The sequence below is a fragment of the Schistocerca nitens genome, chromosome 4 (assembly GCF_023898315.1).
Source record: "Schistocerca nitens isolate TAMUIC-IGC-003100 chromosome 4, iqSchNite1.1, whole genome shotgun sequence".
NCBI classification, from domain to species: Eukaryota; Metazoa; Arthropoda; class Insecta; order Orthoptera; family Acrididae; genus Schistocerca; species Schistocerca nitens.
In genome coordinates this window covers 113,865,135-113,880,276 of record NC_064617.1, presented here as the reverse complement: position 1 = coordinate 113,880,276, position 15,142 = coordinate 113,865,135, and the positions used below count along the sequence as shown (strand labels likewise).

Genomic DNA, 15,142 nt, shown 5'->3' with positions numbered 1-15,142 from the left:
TATCCTTGTAACTGCCCCCCGGTGTAAAACCTGTCCCATGCACCCTCCCACCACCACCACCTACTCCAGTCCTGTAACCCGGAAGGTGTACACGATCAAAGGCAGAGCCACATGTGACAGCACCCACGTGATTTACCAACTGACCTGCCTACACTGTGATGCATTCTATGTGGGAATGACCAGCAACAAACTGTCCATTTGCATGAATGGACACAGGCAGACAGTGTTTGTTGGTAATGAGGATCACCCTGTGGCTAAACATGCCTTGGTGCATGGCCAGCACATCTTGGCACAGTGTTACACCGTCCGGGTTATCTGGATACTTCCCACCAACACCAACCTATCCGAACTCCGGAGATGGGAACTTGCTCTTCAATATATCCTCTCTTCCCATTACCCACCAGGCCTCAATCTCCGCTAATTTCAAGTTGCCGCCACTCATACGTCACCTGTCATTCAACCTCATCTTTGCCTCTTCACTTCTGCCTCGACTGACATCTCTGCCCAAACTCTTTGTCTTCAAATATGTCTGCTTGTGAGATGTCTGCTTGTGTCTGTATATGTGTGGATGGATATGTGTGTGTGTGTGTGTGTGTGTGTGTGTGTGTGTGTGTGTGTGTGTGTGTGTGTGTGTGTGTGTGCGAGCGAGTGTATACCCGTCCTTTTTTCCCCCTAAGGTAAGTCTTTCCGCTCTCGGGATTGGAATGACTCCTTACCCTCTCCCTTAAAACCCACATCCTTTCGTCTTTCCCTCTCCTTCCCTCTTTCCTGATGAGGCAACAGTTTGTTGCGAAAGCTTGAATTTTGTGTGTGTGTTTGTTTGTGTGTCTATCGACCTGCCAGCACTTTCGTTCGGTAAGTCACATCATCTTTGTTTTTAGATATACACTCCTGGAAATGGAAAAAAGAACACATTGACACCGGTGTGTCAGACCCACCATACTTGCTCCGGACACTGCAAGAGGGCTGTACAAGCAATGATCACACGCACGGCACAGCGGACACACCAGGAACCGCGGTGCTGGCCGTCGAATGGCGCTAGCTGCGCAGCATTTGTGCACTGCCGCCGTCAGTGTCAGCCAGTTTGCCGTGGCATACGGAGCTCCATCACAGTCTTTAACACTGGTAGCATGCCGCGACAGCATGGACGTGAACCGTATGAGCAGTTGACGGACTTTGAGCGAGGGCGTATAGTGGGCATGCGGGAGGCCGGGTGGACGTACCGCCGAATTGCTCAACACGTGGGGCGTGAGGTCTCCACAGTACATCGATGTTGTCGCCAGTGGTTGGCGGAAAGTGCACGTGCCCGTCGACCTGGGACCGGACCGCAGCGACGCACGGATGCACGCCAAGACCGTAGGATCCTACGCAGTGCCGTAGGGGACCGCACCGCCACTTCCCAGCAAATTAGGGACACTGTTGCTCCTGGGGTATCGGCGAGGACCATTCGCAACCGTCTCCATGAAGCTGGGCTACGGTCCCGCACACCGTTAGGCCGTCTTCCGCTCACGCCCCAACATCGTGCAGCCCGCCTCCAGTGGTGTCGCGACAGGCGTGAATGGAGGGACGAATGGAGACGTGTCGTCTTCAGCGATGAGAGTCGCTTCTGCCTTGGTGCCAATGATGGTCGTATGCGTGTTTGGCGCCGTGCAGGTGAGCGCCACAATCAGGACTGCATACGACCGAGGCACACAGGGCCAACACCCGGCATCATGGTGTGGGGAGCGATCTCCTACACTGGCCGTACACCACTGGTGATCGTCGAGGGGACACTGAATAGTGCACGGTACATCCAAACCGTCATTGAATCCATCGTTCTACCATTCCTAGACCGGCAAGGGAACTTGCTGTTCCAACAGGACAACGCACGTCCGCATGTATCCCGTGCCACCCAACGTGCTCTAGAAGGTGTAAGTCAACTACCCTGTTTTGAGCATGTTTGGGACTGGATGAAGCGTCGTCTCACGCGGTCTGCACGTCCAGCACGAACGCTGGTCCAACTGAGGCGCCAGGTGGAAATGGCATGGCAAGCCGTTCCACAGGACTACATCCAGCATCTCTACGATCATCTCCATGGGAGAACAGCAGCCTGCATTGCTGCGAAAGGTGGATATACACTGTACTAGTGCCGACATTGTGCATGCTCTGTTGCCTGTGTCTATGTGCCTGTGGTTCTGTCAGTGTGATCATGTGATGTATCTGACCCCAGGAATGTGTCAATAAAGTTTCCCCTTCCTGGGACAATGAATTCACGGTGTTCTTATTTCAATTTCCAGGAGTGTATTTTTCCCACGTGGTTGTGGTCTTCGGTCCTGAGACTGGTTTGATGCAGCTCTCCATGCTACTCTATCCTGTGCAAGCTTCTTCATCTCCCAGTACCTACTGCAACTTACATCCTTCTGAATCTGCTTAGTGTATTGATCTCTGGGTCTCCCTCTACGATTTTTACCCTCCACGCTGCCCTCCAATGCTAAATTTGTGATCCCTTGATGCCTCAAAACATGTCCTACCAACCGATCCCTTCTTCTAGTCAAGTTGTGCCACAAACTTCTCTTCTCCCCAATCCTATTCAATACCTCCTCATTAGTTACGTGATCTACCCATCTAAGCTTCAGCATTCTTCTGTAGCACCACATTTCGAAAGCTTCTATTCTCTTCTTGTCCAAACTGCTTATCGTCCATGTTTCACTTCCATACATGGCTACACTCCATACAAATATTTTTAGAAACGACTTCCTGACACTTAAATCTATACTCGATGTTAACAAATTTCCCTTCTTCAGAAACGATTTCCTTGCCATTGCCAGTCTACATTTTATATCCTCTCTACTTCGACCATCATCAGTTATTTTACTCCCTAAATATCAAAACTCTTTTACTACTTTAAGTGTCTCATTTCCTAATCTAATCCCCTCAGCATCACCCGATTTAATTTGACTACATTCCATTATCCTCGTTTTGCTTTTGTTGACGTTCATCTTATATCCTCCCTTCAAGACACCATCCATTCCGTTCAACTGCTCTTCCAAGTCCTTTGCTGTCTCTGACAGAATTACAATGTCATCGGCGAACCTCAAAGTTTTTACTTCTTCTCCATGAATATTAATACCTACTCCGAATTTTTCTTTTGTTTCCTTTACTGCTTGCTCAATATACAGATTGAATAACATCGGGGAGAGGCCAGAACCCTGTCTCACTCCTTTCCCAACCACTGCTTCTATTTCATGCCCCTCGACTCTTATAACTGCCATCTGGTTTCTGTACAAATTGTAAATAGCCTTTCGCTCCCTGTATTTTACCCCTGCCACCTTCAGAATTTGAAAGAGAGTATTCCAGTTAACATTGTCAAAAGCTTTCTCTAAGTCTACAAATGCTAGAAACGTAGGTTTCCCTTTTCTTAATCTTTCTTCTAAGATAAGTTGTAAGGTTAGTATTGCCTCACGTGTTCCAACATTTCTACGGAATCCAAACTGATCTTCCCTGAGGTCCGCTTCTACCAGTTTTTCCATTCGTCTGTTAAGAATTCGCGTTAGTATTTTGCAGCTGTGACTTATTAAACTGATAGTTTGGTAATTTTCACATCTGTCAACACCTGCTTTCTTTGGTATTGGAATTATTATATTCTTCTTGAAGTCTGTGGGTATTTCGCCTGTCTCATACATCTTGCTCACCAGATGGTAGAGTTTTGTCAGGAATGGCTCTCCCAAGGCCATCAGTAGTTCTAATGGAATGTTGTCTACTCCCGGGGCCTTGTTTCGACTCAGGTCTTTCAGTGCTCTGTCAAACTCTTCACGCAGTATCTTATCTCCCATTTCATCTACATCCTCGTCCATTTCCATAATATTGTCCTCAAGTACATCGCCCTTGTATAAACCCTCTATATACTCCTTCCACCTTTCTGCCTTCCCTTCTCTGCTTAGAACTGGGTTGCCATCTGAGCTATTGATATTCATACAAGTGGTTCTCTTCTCTCCAAAGGTCTCTTTAATTTTCCTGTAGGCAGTATCTATCTTACCCCTAGTGAGACAAGCCTCTACATCCTTACATTTGTCCTCTAGCCATCCCTGCTTAGCCATTTTGCACTTTCTGTCGATCTCATTTTTGAGACGTTTGTATTCCCTTTTGCCTGCTTCATTTACTGCATTTTTATATTTTCTCCTTTCATCAATTAAATTCAATATTTCTTCTGTTACCCAAGGATTTCTATTAGCCCTCGTCTTTTTACCTACTTGATCCTCTGCTGCCTTCACTACTTCATCCCTCAGAGCTACCCATTCTTCTTCTACTGTATTTCTTTCCCCCATTCCTGTCAATTGTTCCCTTATGCTCTCCCTGAAACTCTCTACAACCTCTGGTTCTTTCAGTTTATCCAGGTCCCATCTCCTTAAATTCCCACCTTTTTGCAGTTTCTTCAGTTTCGATCTGCAGTTCATAACCAATCGATTGTGGTCAGAATCCACATCTGCCCCTGGAAATGTCTTACAATTTAAAACCTGGTTCCTAAATCTCTGTCTTACCATTATATAATCTATCTGATACCTCTTAGTATCTCCAGGATTCTTCCAGGTATACAACCTTCTTTTATGATTCTTGAACCAAGTGTTAGCTATGATTAAGTTATGCTCTGTGCAAAATTCTACAAGGCGGCTTCCTCTTTCATTTCTTCCCCCCACTCCATATTCACCTACTATGTTTCCTTCTCTCCCTTTTCCTACTGACGAATTCCAGTCACCCATGACTATTAAATTTTCGTCTCCCTTCACTACCTGAATAATTTCTTTTATCTCGTCATACATTTCATCAATTTCTTCATAATCTGCAGAGCTAGTTGGCATATAAACTTGTACTACTGTAGTAGGCATGGGCTTTGTGTCTATCTTGGCCACAATAATGCGTTCACTATGCTGTTTGTAGTAGCTAACCCGCACTCCTATTTTTTTATTCATTATTAAACCTACTCCTGCATTACCCCTATTTGATTTTGTATTTATAACCCTGTAATCACCTGACCAAAAGTCTTGTTCCTCCTGCCACCGAACTTCACTAATTCCCACTATATCTAACTTTAACCTATCCATTTTCCTTTTTAAATTTTCTAACCTACCTGCCCGATTAAGGGATCATATATAAAAAAACAAAGATGATGTGACTTACCAAACGAAAGCGCTGGCACGTCGATAGACACACAAACAAATACAAACATACACACAAAATTCAAGCTTTCGCAACAAACTGTTGCCTCATCAGGAAAGAGGGAAGGAGAGGGAAAGACGAAAGGATGTGGGTTTTGAGGGAGAGGGTAAGGAGTCATTCCAATCCCGGGAGCGGAAAGACTTACCTTAGGGGGAAAAAAGGACGGGTACACACACACACACACACACACACACACACACACACACACACACACACACACATATATATATATATATATATATGTGTGGCTATGTTTACTCCTTTCAGTATTTGTACAATTAGTTTTAAATTTGATAGTGTAACTTATTTGTAGAAATTTCATTGTATTATGTTCATAGCTTGTTAAACGCCGATTTACGCTGCTTGGGTGATTTATTTATTTATTTATTTATTTATTTCATTTGCAGAGAGCTGTGGTGCAATAGTCTTAATGCTGGTGCTTGGTGGCAGACTACTCGCACTTATTCATATTCTGTTGCAGTGATGTCAGTTATTGGATACATAATAGGACTAGGAGATAGACATCTCGACAATGTCCTTGTTGATCTTTCTACTGGAGAGGTATGTGTGTTACATTATGATAACAAGAAAATAAAATATGTGAAATGTTGAAATATCGCTAAAACACAATTTTGCGTGTGTGTTACTTTGTTATTAAAAGTAAATATTACAGTTATCCCAAATTTTTATGTAAAAATAATGTTTCAACAAATAGATGAGATTTCAAACAGGAATAAAGACTTACGGTTCCCCTGTGTTATTTTCTGCCATGCTCATTAGTGTTGTAATAGTTTTCATGAAAATGAATTTTTGGTTTCATTACTGTACAGCAGCAGTTTGAATATTTACTTTTATATTCTTGAGACTAGATGATGACATTTTGCTATAAAAAAAACACTGTAAAATCAGTTTGTACCAATACTGAAAGCAATCAGTAAACTGCCAATACTGCCAGCTCTCTTTAAGTGCCAGTAGTTCAATGGTCAAATTATCCATTTATTTTAATTTTTGATTGTCCAAAGATTACAGTACATTGTTTCATACTTTTGTGAGAGTTGCTTCAGGTCAGTTACTAAACTGAAAGAAGCTTCTCAACTGAAGTTGTTGGTTCTGGATAATAATTAATACCCTTGTTTGGGTCTTTGGTTTTTGTATTCATGATGTGTTCAGATTTTCTGATGCTCTGTAAATATGAGGATGGCAAAATAAATTGTGGGCCCTGTTATATGTTGAATTATTTGTTGTAAGATGTTGGCTGTGAAACTTGTTGGAAGGCTGGCAAAAGCATAACTTCAGTAGAATGGCATGCAGATAAAATGCGAGTGTGTGTTGCATTCTGTGTACGGAGACTGGAAACTACTTTGCAGTATTGACAGTATGCTTTATGTTTCTGTCCCACACTACATGCTGTAACTCTTGTTTCCCTTACCAATTGGCAGGAAAAAGATATCCTCCACATGAAGACACACTATCTGCTTCTGACCCTCTTAAAAAAGGTGTACTTGGAATAATATTGCATGTTATATAATACTTGGTATGTTATCTGTCATTTGAAATAAATGTATCATTGTAATCAGCAAATTTACAAAATCCCAGGGGTCGAAGACACAAACTACAAAGTAGTAAATAACCCCCACATATTTCCTTCAGTTTGAGAGTAGAGACAGCAGTCTTTGAGAATGTTAAAATTTTTATCACAGAATAAATTTTTGTATGATTTACAGCATTAAGATGGTAAAAGAATATTTCCTTTTAATTTTTTCTTAATTGCAGGTGGTTCACATTGATTACAATGTTTGTTTTGAAAAAGGGAAAACATTAAGAGTGCCTGAAAATGTACCATTCCGTATGACTTCAAATATTCGTACAGCTCTCGGTGTAACTGGAGTTGAGGTAAGTTACAAAAATGATGAGTTTTTGACATCCATCTGGAACTTCTGCAGTTTTACTTCTTAATAAAAAGTGTCACTCAAAGTTGATTTAATTGTACTGGTGATAAAAGCAGGCTTGTTTATGAACCATAATTAGAACCAATTCAGTGAAGAACAAAACTCACAGTGGTTGCTTTTACTACCACATGGTGCCTGTCCCTGTCTGCTTGATGATTCCCCTACTCTGGCTCCTTATTGAATTTGATGTAATGTTGGTTTAAATAACTGAAACTGGTTACCACCAATAAAATAAACACAGTTTCGAGTGATACTTTTTATTTTTACAAAAATTTACGTTTCACTTGATCATCCTTTTCAGAGTTAAATAATTTTAATCCAAATATTCTGTAATGAAAGTTAGGGTGAAATATAATTATGTTCGTGAAGATAATTTGCTTTGACCAAATAGAAATGATTGTATTAAATGATGTAGAGTGCAAAAAGCAATTGCAGTTGCAGCTAGATTAAGCTATTTTTGTGCAAATAAAACGACAGTGCCCCCCTGCGGGTTCGGAGGTAAGAATAGGCCCGTGGTATTCCTGCCTGTCGTAAGAGGTGACTAAAAGGAGTCTCAAATGTTTCGGCCTTATGTGATGGTCCCCTCTTGGGTTTGACCTCCATCTTTCTAGATTGTTCCGAAGAGCGAGCCGATTGGGGAAGGGCGCCTTACTTGGTGCATTGTGTCCATCTTGCGTTGAGAACTTTCGCCAGCTTATTCGTCGTTGCATTGCAGTCCTGCCCGCTCTCCATCTCTTGGGCATGGATCCGTTCCTGCGTGCACTTTCCGCCTTCTGATGAGCAGTGCCAGTTTCTGCACAGATGAAAACCATGCACGACGTGTCACCTAAAATCCAGCACGGTAGCCAGTCCGTTGTGGTGGGGCTGCCATGTACCCTCTTGGTTGTAGCCCCCGACAACACAGGGGTCGCTCTACTGATGCCTGCGCCATTAACTCCCCACGTATGCCAAGGAGTGGATGCCCATCTCCCTGGGGCATCGGGACTCCCGGCAATGGCCATCCTGCCAGGTGGCCTTTGCTGTGGCTGGGTGGTGCCCGTGGGGAGGGCCCTTGGTCGGAGTAGGTGGCATTAGGGCGGATGACCCGCAGTGAAGCGTGGTACATCATCTCTCGCTGGCGGCCAGCCGTCAGCAGTCTCTAAGCGTTCCAAAGCTCACTTTAAGGCTCATGTGTATGACCCCAAATCGTTCCCCTCCCTGGCCACACCATGGGAGGAACGACAGACTATGAATGAGAGCGAAAGATATTCGCCCTGGTATCTCGTCTGTACCAGAAATGACGGGGAATCATTTGTGTCTGTGAAGCCTCAGTTCTTTGTCGAACATTTAGAGGACAAGTTCGGGGAGGTGGAGAGCTTGTCCAAAATGCGGTCAGGGTCGGTCTTAATAAAAACAGCATCCTCTGCCCAGTCACGAGCCTTTCTCGCTTGTACGAAGCTGGGGGATGTTTCTGTTACTATCACCCCACATAAAAGCTTAAATATGGTCCAGGGAATTATTTTTCACAGAGATCTCCTTTTACAGTCCGATGACGAGCTGCACGCCAACTTAAGGGCGACGAGGGGTCCATTTCGTCCGGCGCGTCCACCGGGGTCCGAGGGATGACCAAGTTGCCACCGGTGCCTTCATCTTGGCCTTCGAGTGTGACACGTTACCTGAGAAGGTCAAGGTGATGGTATACCGTTGTGATGTCAAGCCCTATATCCCTCCCCCGATGCGGTGCTTCAAGTGTTGGAAGTTCGGCCATATGTCTTCTCGCTGTGCTTCCGGCCTCATATGTCGCGATTGTGGCGACCATCCCATCCTGATACTCCATGTGCCCCGCCTCCCATCTGTGTCAACTGCGGGGAGCACCATCCCCCTTGCTCGCCAGACTGTAAGATTCTCCAGAAGGAGCGGAAAATAATGGATAACAAGACCCTGGATAGGCTGACCTACACTGAGGCTAAGCGTAAGTTTGAACGACTGCATCCAGTACGTATGACGTCCACTTATGCTGCCACTGTCGCTCCTGTTACGGTTCCTATAGCTGCACCACACAACGTTGGCTCTCAGAGCCAGAGAACCACACCTGCCCCCTTGATGGTGGGGGGCACTACACTCCCTGTTGCTCCTGCTCCATCTACTACAGGAGCAACACCACCCCAACCATCGGGGACATTCGTTCCCCCTTCCTAGCCGGAGAAGCGTGAGACTTCTTCGGCTACTCTAGCCAGGAAGGGGTCCCTTGGGGCCCTCCCATCCCAGGCTTTGCCCAGTGCCAAAGTGGACACCCGCAAATTTTTGAAACAACCGGTCGCTGGTCATAGGGCTTCACGGTCGTCGTCCGTCCCTGAGATTGACCCAGTGGGGCCCTCCCAGCCAGACGCTCCACAGGCACAGTGTGCAAAGCAGTTGAAGAAAAAGGCTCCCAAGCATCCTGACATTGCGGTGGCACCTGTCCCACTGCAACCTTCCAACTCTGCGTCTGAGGATGAGGTGGAGATCCTTGCGTCCGCTGAGGACCTCGATCTCGCCGGTCCCTCAGACGCCATGGATAGCAACTGCACGGGTGCTCCATCGGAGGCAGCAGGTGACCCAGCGGCGTAATCTGCCTTCCCAGTCCCGTCACGCCTTTCTCAGCCATGGACAATACCATCTTCCAGTGGAACTGCAGCGGTTTCTTCCATCATCTAGCTGAGCTCCGACAACTTATCAGCCTTCACCCTTTCTTCTGCATTGCACTTCAGGAAACTTTGTTTCCCGCAATGCGAACCCCCGCCCTCCGTGGCTATCGGGGTTATTATAAGAACCGGGCAGCTTATGAAAGGGTGTCTGGTGGCGTCTGCACATATGTCCTTAACTCTCTTCACAGCGCATTTGTACCTCTACAAACAGCTTTAGAGGCTGTCGCTGTTCGGGTGTGGACGCCACAGGCTGTTACCGTCTGCAGTCTTTACCTTCCACCGGATGGTGCTGTCGCGCAGCATGTCCTGGCTACTCTGATAGCCCAATTGCCGCCACCTTTCTTGCTACTGGGCGACTTCAACGCCCATAACCCTCTGTGGGGTGGGGCAGTGGCGACAGGTCGAGGTGCCACCATTGAGCATTTATTAGCACAGCTCGATCTTTCTTTTAAATGATGGTTCCTCCACACACTTTAGCGTGGCGCATGCCACGTACTCCGCCATTGACCTTTCCATCTGCAGCTCTAGCCTCTTACCGTCTGTCCAATGGCGAGTGCATGACGACCTGTGTGGTAGTGACCACTTTCCGATCTTTCTGTCACTGCCACAGCATCAGTCTTCTCTGCGCCCTTGCAGGTGGGCTGACTGGGACTCGTTTTCCTCCACTGCCGCTATCGAGCTTCTCTCTAGTGATGACATTGATGCCGTGGCATCGTTATTGCCGCCGACTCTGCCATTCCTCGTTCTTCTGGGTCCCCTCGGCGGCGTATTGTGCCTTGGTGGTTGCCTGAGATCGCTGCAGCGATTAAAGATCGCCGGCGGGCGCTCCAGCGTCACAAGCGACATCCCTGCGTTGAACACCTCATCACCTTCAAACGGCTGCGGGCCCGCCGCCTTATCCGCCAAAGCAAGCAGGAGTGCTGGGAGCGGTATGTGTCCACCATTGGCCTCCATGTCACTCCATCGCAGGTCTGGGCCAAGATTCGTCGCATCTACGGCTATCGGACCCCTGTCAGCGTCCCTGCACTCTCACTGAATGGAGCAGTTTGTACTGACTCCGGCGTCATTGCAAATTGCTTGGCAGAGCATTTTGCTATGAGTTCCGCTTCTGCGAATTACCCCCTGGCCTTCCGCTCCATTAAAGAGCGGATGGAACGTCGGAGCCTTTCGTTTCGCACCCACCATCCAGAATCTTACAATGTTCCATTCAGTGAGTGGGAATTTTGCAGTGCCCTAGCCGCTTGCCCTGATACCGCTCCTGGGCCAGATGGCATCCACTGTCAGCTGCTGAAACGCCTTTCAGTGGACTGCCAGTGACGCCTCCTCAACCTTTACAACCGCATTTGGGTCGAGGGTGAGTTTCCGTCGCAATGGCGGGAAAGTATTGTTATCCCCATTCTGAAACCTGGGAAGAACCCTTTGGAGGTGGACAGCTACCGTCCCATTATCCTCACCAATGTTCTTTGCAAGTTGCTTGAACGGATGGTGAGCCGGCGGTTAACCTGGGTACTGGAGTCACGGGGCCCTCTGGCTCCATCTCAGGGTGGGTTCCGTAAAGGCCGCTCCGCCGCCGACAATCTGGTGAGCCTGGAGTTGGCCATTCGTACTGCCTTTGCCTGCCGTCAGCACCTGGTCGCTGTCTTTTTCGACATGCAGAAGGCGTACGATACGACATGGCGCCATCACATCCTTTCTACGCTTCATGGATGGGGTCTTCGGGGCCCTCTGCCGATCTTTATCCGCAATTTTCTGTCGTATCGTACCTTCCGCGTGCAAGTCACTGCCTCCCATAGTTCCTCCCGAGTCCAGGAGAACGGTGTGCCCCAGGGATCTGTTTTAAGTGTCTGCCTGTTTTTAATAGCCATTAACGGGCTCGCTGCGGTCGTGGGAAATTCTGTCTTCGCTTCCCTGTATGCTGACGACTTCTGCCTTCACTACAGCTCTACTGGCATTGCAGCTGCTAAACATCAGCTACAGGGCGCTATCCGCAAGGCGCAGTCTTGGGCTGTAGCGCATGGCTTTCAGTTTTCGGCTGCCAAGACCCGTGTTATGCATTTCTGCTGGTGCCGAACAGTCCATCCTGAGCCGCAGCTTTATCTTGCCGACGAACTCCTTGCTGTGGTGGAGACCCACATGTTTTTGGGTGTAGTTTTTGATGCCTGGCTGACTTGGCTGCCTCATATTCGGCAGCTTAAACAGGCGTGTTGGGGGCATCTAAATGCTCTGAGATGCTTGAGCCACACCAGCTGGGGCGCCGACCGATCTACCCTGTTACGGCTCTACCAGGCGTTAATCCAGTCCCTTCTGGATTATGGGAGCCTGGCTTATGGCTCCGCTTCCCCATCTGCGTTGCGGGTGCTGGACCCAATCCTCCACAGCGGGATACGCCTTGCCACTGGTGCCTTCCGTACCAGCCCTGTGGACAGCATCCTAGTGGAGGCGGGTGTCCCTCCACTGCGGTTCCGACGCCAACAATTACTGGCTGCTTATGCTGCCCATGTTTTTAGCTCGTCCGGGCATCCAAATTACTGTGTCCTGTTCCCACAGTCAGTCGTCCATCTGCCAGACCGTCGGCCCCAGTCGGGTTGTCCGATCGCCGTACGCGTCAAAGAGCTCCTCTCTGGGCTTGGGTTTTTCCCAGTTCCACCTCCTTTCCGGGCACCTCTGCGCATGCCCCCATGGTGTGTGCCTCGCCCTTGCCTTCGGCTCGATTTGGTACAGAGCCCGAAGGACTCAGTCCCTCCGGAGGCCTTCCGATGCCACTTTTATTCCATCCTGGCCACGTATCAGGGCTCTGGAGTTGTTTACACCGACGGCTCGACGGTTGCTGGTCGTGTCGGTTATGCTCTGACTCTAGGTGATCACTCTGAACAACATTCATTGCCAGCTGGCTGCGGCGGTTTTACTGCTGAGCTGGTCGCCATCTTTCGTGCCCTAGAGTATATCCGCTCCTGCTTAGGTGAGTCCTTCGTGATCTCTAGCGATTCCCTGAGCCGTTTACGAGCTCTCGACCAGTGTTTCCCTCGTTCTCGCCTGGTGATGGCTATCCAGGAGTCCCTGTATACTCTTGACCGTTGCGGCCGCTCTGTGGTCTTTGTTTGTACCCCAGGCCATGTTGGGATACCCGGCAATGAGAATGTTGACCGCCTGGCGAAAGAGGCCACCAGTCAACCACCTCTGGAGATTGGCCTCCCGGCGACTGATTTGCGGGCAGTATTACGCCGCACTATTTTCGATTTATGGGACGCTGAATGGCGCAACCTGCCCGTACCAAACAAACTCCGTCGTATCAAGGCAACGACGACTGTGTGGCGGTCGTCCGTTCGGGTCTCCCGCCAGGAGTCTGTTGTCCTCTGCCGGCTGCACCTTGGGCACACTCGGCTGACACACGGCCACTTATTGTGCCGTGAGGACCCACCTCTGTGTCGCTGCGGCTCCGTTTTATCTGTGGTGCACATTTTATTGGAGTGTCCGCTTTTAGCTGTGTTCAGGCAGACGTTCGCACTGCCTGACACGCTCCCTGCCCTTTTATCTGATGACCCTGCTATGGCTGGCTTAGTTTTACGTTTTATTCGGGCAGGGGGTTTTTATCATTTAATCTGAGTGTTTGTGTTTTATTTTATTGTTTTGTGTTGATTCTGGCCTTTGGCCTACGGTTTTAAACTCAGTTTTTAATGTGTTCTCGGTGGTTGGCATTTCCTTTTTTTGTTCCTATGGTCGGCCAACCACTGTCACACTCTGTGTGATTTTAGTTTGTCTTGTCTGGTCTTTATCTACGTTTCTCTTGTTCTGTGTCGTCTGTGCTCTATTCTGTTCATCGATTTTATTCTCTGTGGGTGTTTTTAGGATTTGGAAAAAGGGACCGATGAACGTCGCAGTCTGGTCCCTTTAATCCCACAAACAAACCAACCAACCAAACGACAGTGTACATACTCACCTGGACAGATTTCCAATCTGACTGAGAGTTAGTAACGTTCCGAAGTCTTGTGGCTTGTTCTGAAGCTTCCTTCCATATTTGCCAGTAAAGTACCAACATTGCTACAGAACAAACACTGGTGTGATGATGCCTCTGATGTAGGCTTGTGGTAGTATCACAAAATTATGAAGCACGCAACAGATTTATGTAACTTTTTTGCAAAATCTGGGATTTTTGTTCATGTAATGGTGTAACACTTTCCACTTACTTGAAGATTATTAATAACTGAGTCAAGTGAACCCACAGTTACAGAAAAAGAAATGATCACATAACCGGGGATATTCTGCCACTGGGTACAAGTCTTAGTTCAGTCAACTCCACATTGGGCAAATTGCATGCCAGTGAAGATGATGACGGCAACATACCACCTAGTCCACGGGCGGAGAAAACCCCTAACCTGGCCGGGAATCGAACCTGGGCCCGCTGTATGGTAGGCAAGCGTGTTACCACCCAGCTAAGCAGGCAAACACTCAGTCACAGTCTGCTTCGCAGAGCTCGATGCTCAGTGTCAGTCAAGTAAAATTTACTGATTGGAAAAAATTGTTCATACGCACCTATAGTACGTTTAAAATAAGTTGTGACTTTTGACAGTTCAGTACGGAGCAAGTGGAGGGAGCTTAGTTACGAGCTTGTGAGAGTGCCAGCTGGTGACAGTAATGCCAACCCTACTTGACATGAAACCAGGCAAGTTCACTTGAATGTGTGAACATCAAGGCATGCAACCCTGCCGAACTGCTATTTTTCTCTAATGACTTTGAGAAATTAGTTGGTAAAAAACTGATTCCTGCACATCTCATAGTTTTGTTTGTCAACGTCATGATGAACTCCTATCATTTTGTTAATGGTCATAGTTACTGTGATATTTTGTTATTAGGTAAACTGCAGCAAGAAATTTTTAGTTTGCTGTGAAAAATAGGTGTCACTACGAATTTGCATGTGGTGCATGTTAGGTCATGTGTTGATCCTTTAAACTTGGAAGGTATTTCTGTCTGTCTACACTCTTAAGAAAATGGAATGTGTGTAAAGCTCTTCATCACAAACACGTGCACCACTGAAATAGCCAGAATGAAATATTCGTAAATCCTTCATGTTGTATGAACAGTTTGAGATATCGAAACAAGATTTTGGCAAATGATAACAAACCACGAGGAGAGTATTTTGCCTTATGATTAATATGCGAAACTTCCATGTCTACCACAGTATTCAAGCGACTGCAATTTTTTTTTCAATGAAATGATGTAATTTTTGAGGGCCGTTGTTAGCTGTTGAAATGAGAATTTCTGTGGATTTTGCAACAACATAAGTGAAGAAGTTGTAAGTTTGTTTTTATACTGAGACTAAGCTTTTTCAGAAACTGC

General features: G+C 47.0%; 1 protein-coding gene across 1 annotated transcript in view; it reads left to right on the top strand.

The window, feature by feature from the left end:
• The window catches only part of LOC126253189 (serine/threonine-protein kinase SMG1), a 395,243-nt gene that overhangs the window by 281,655 nt on the left and 98,446 nt on the right, over positions 1 to 15,142 (top strand). Inside the window, exons 36-37 of the mRNA XM_049954353.1 lie at positions 5,601 to 5,754; positions 6,967 to 7,086. Coding sequence (XP_049810310.1) covers positions 5,601 to 5,754; positions 6,967 to 7,086 — 274 coding nt within the window. The remainder of the gene's footprint in view (positions 1 to 5,600; positions 5,755 to 6,966; positions 7,087 to 15,142) is intronic.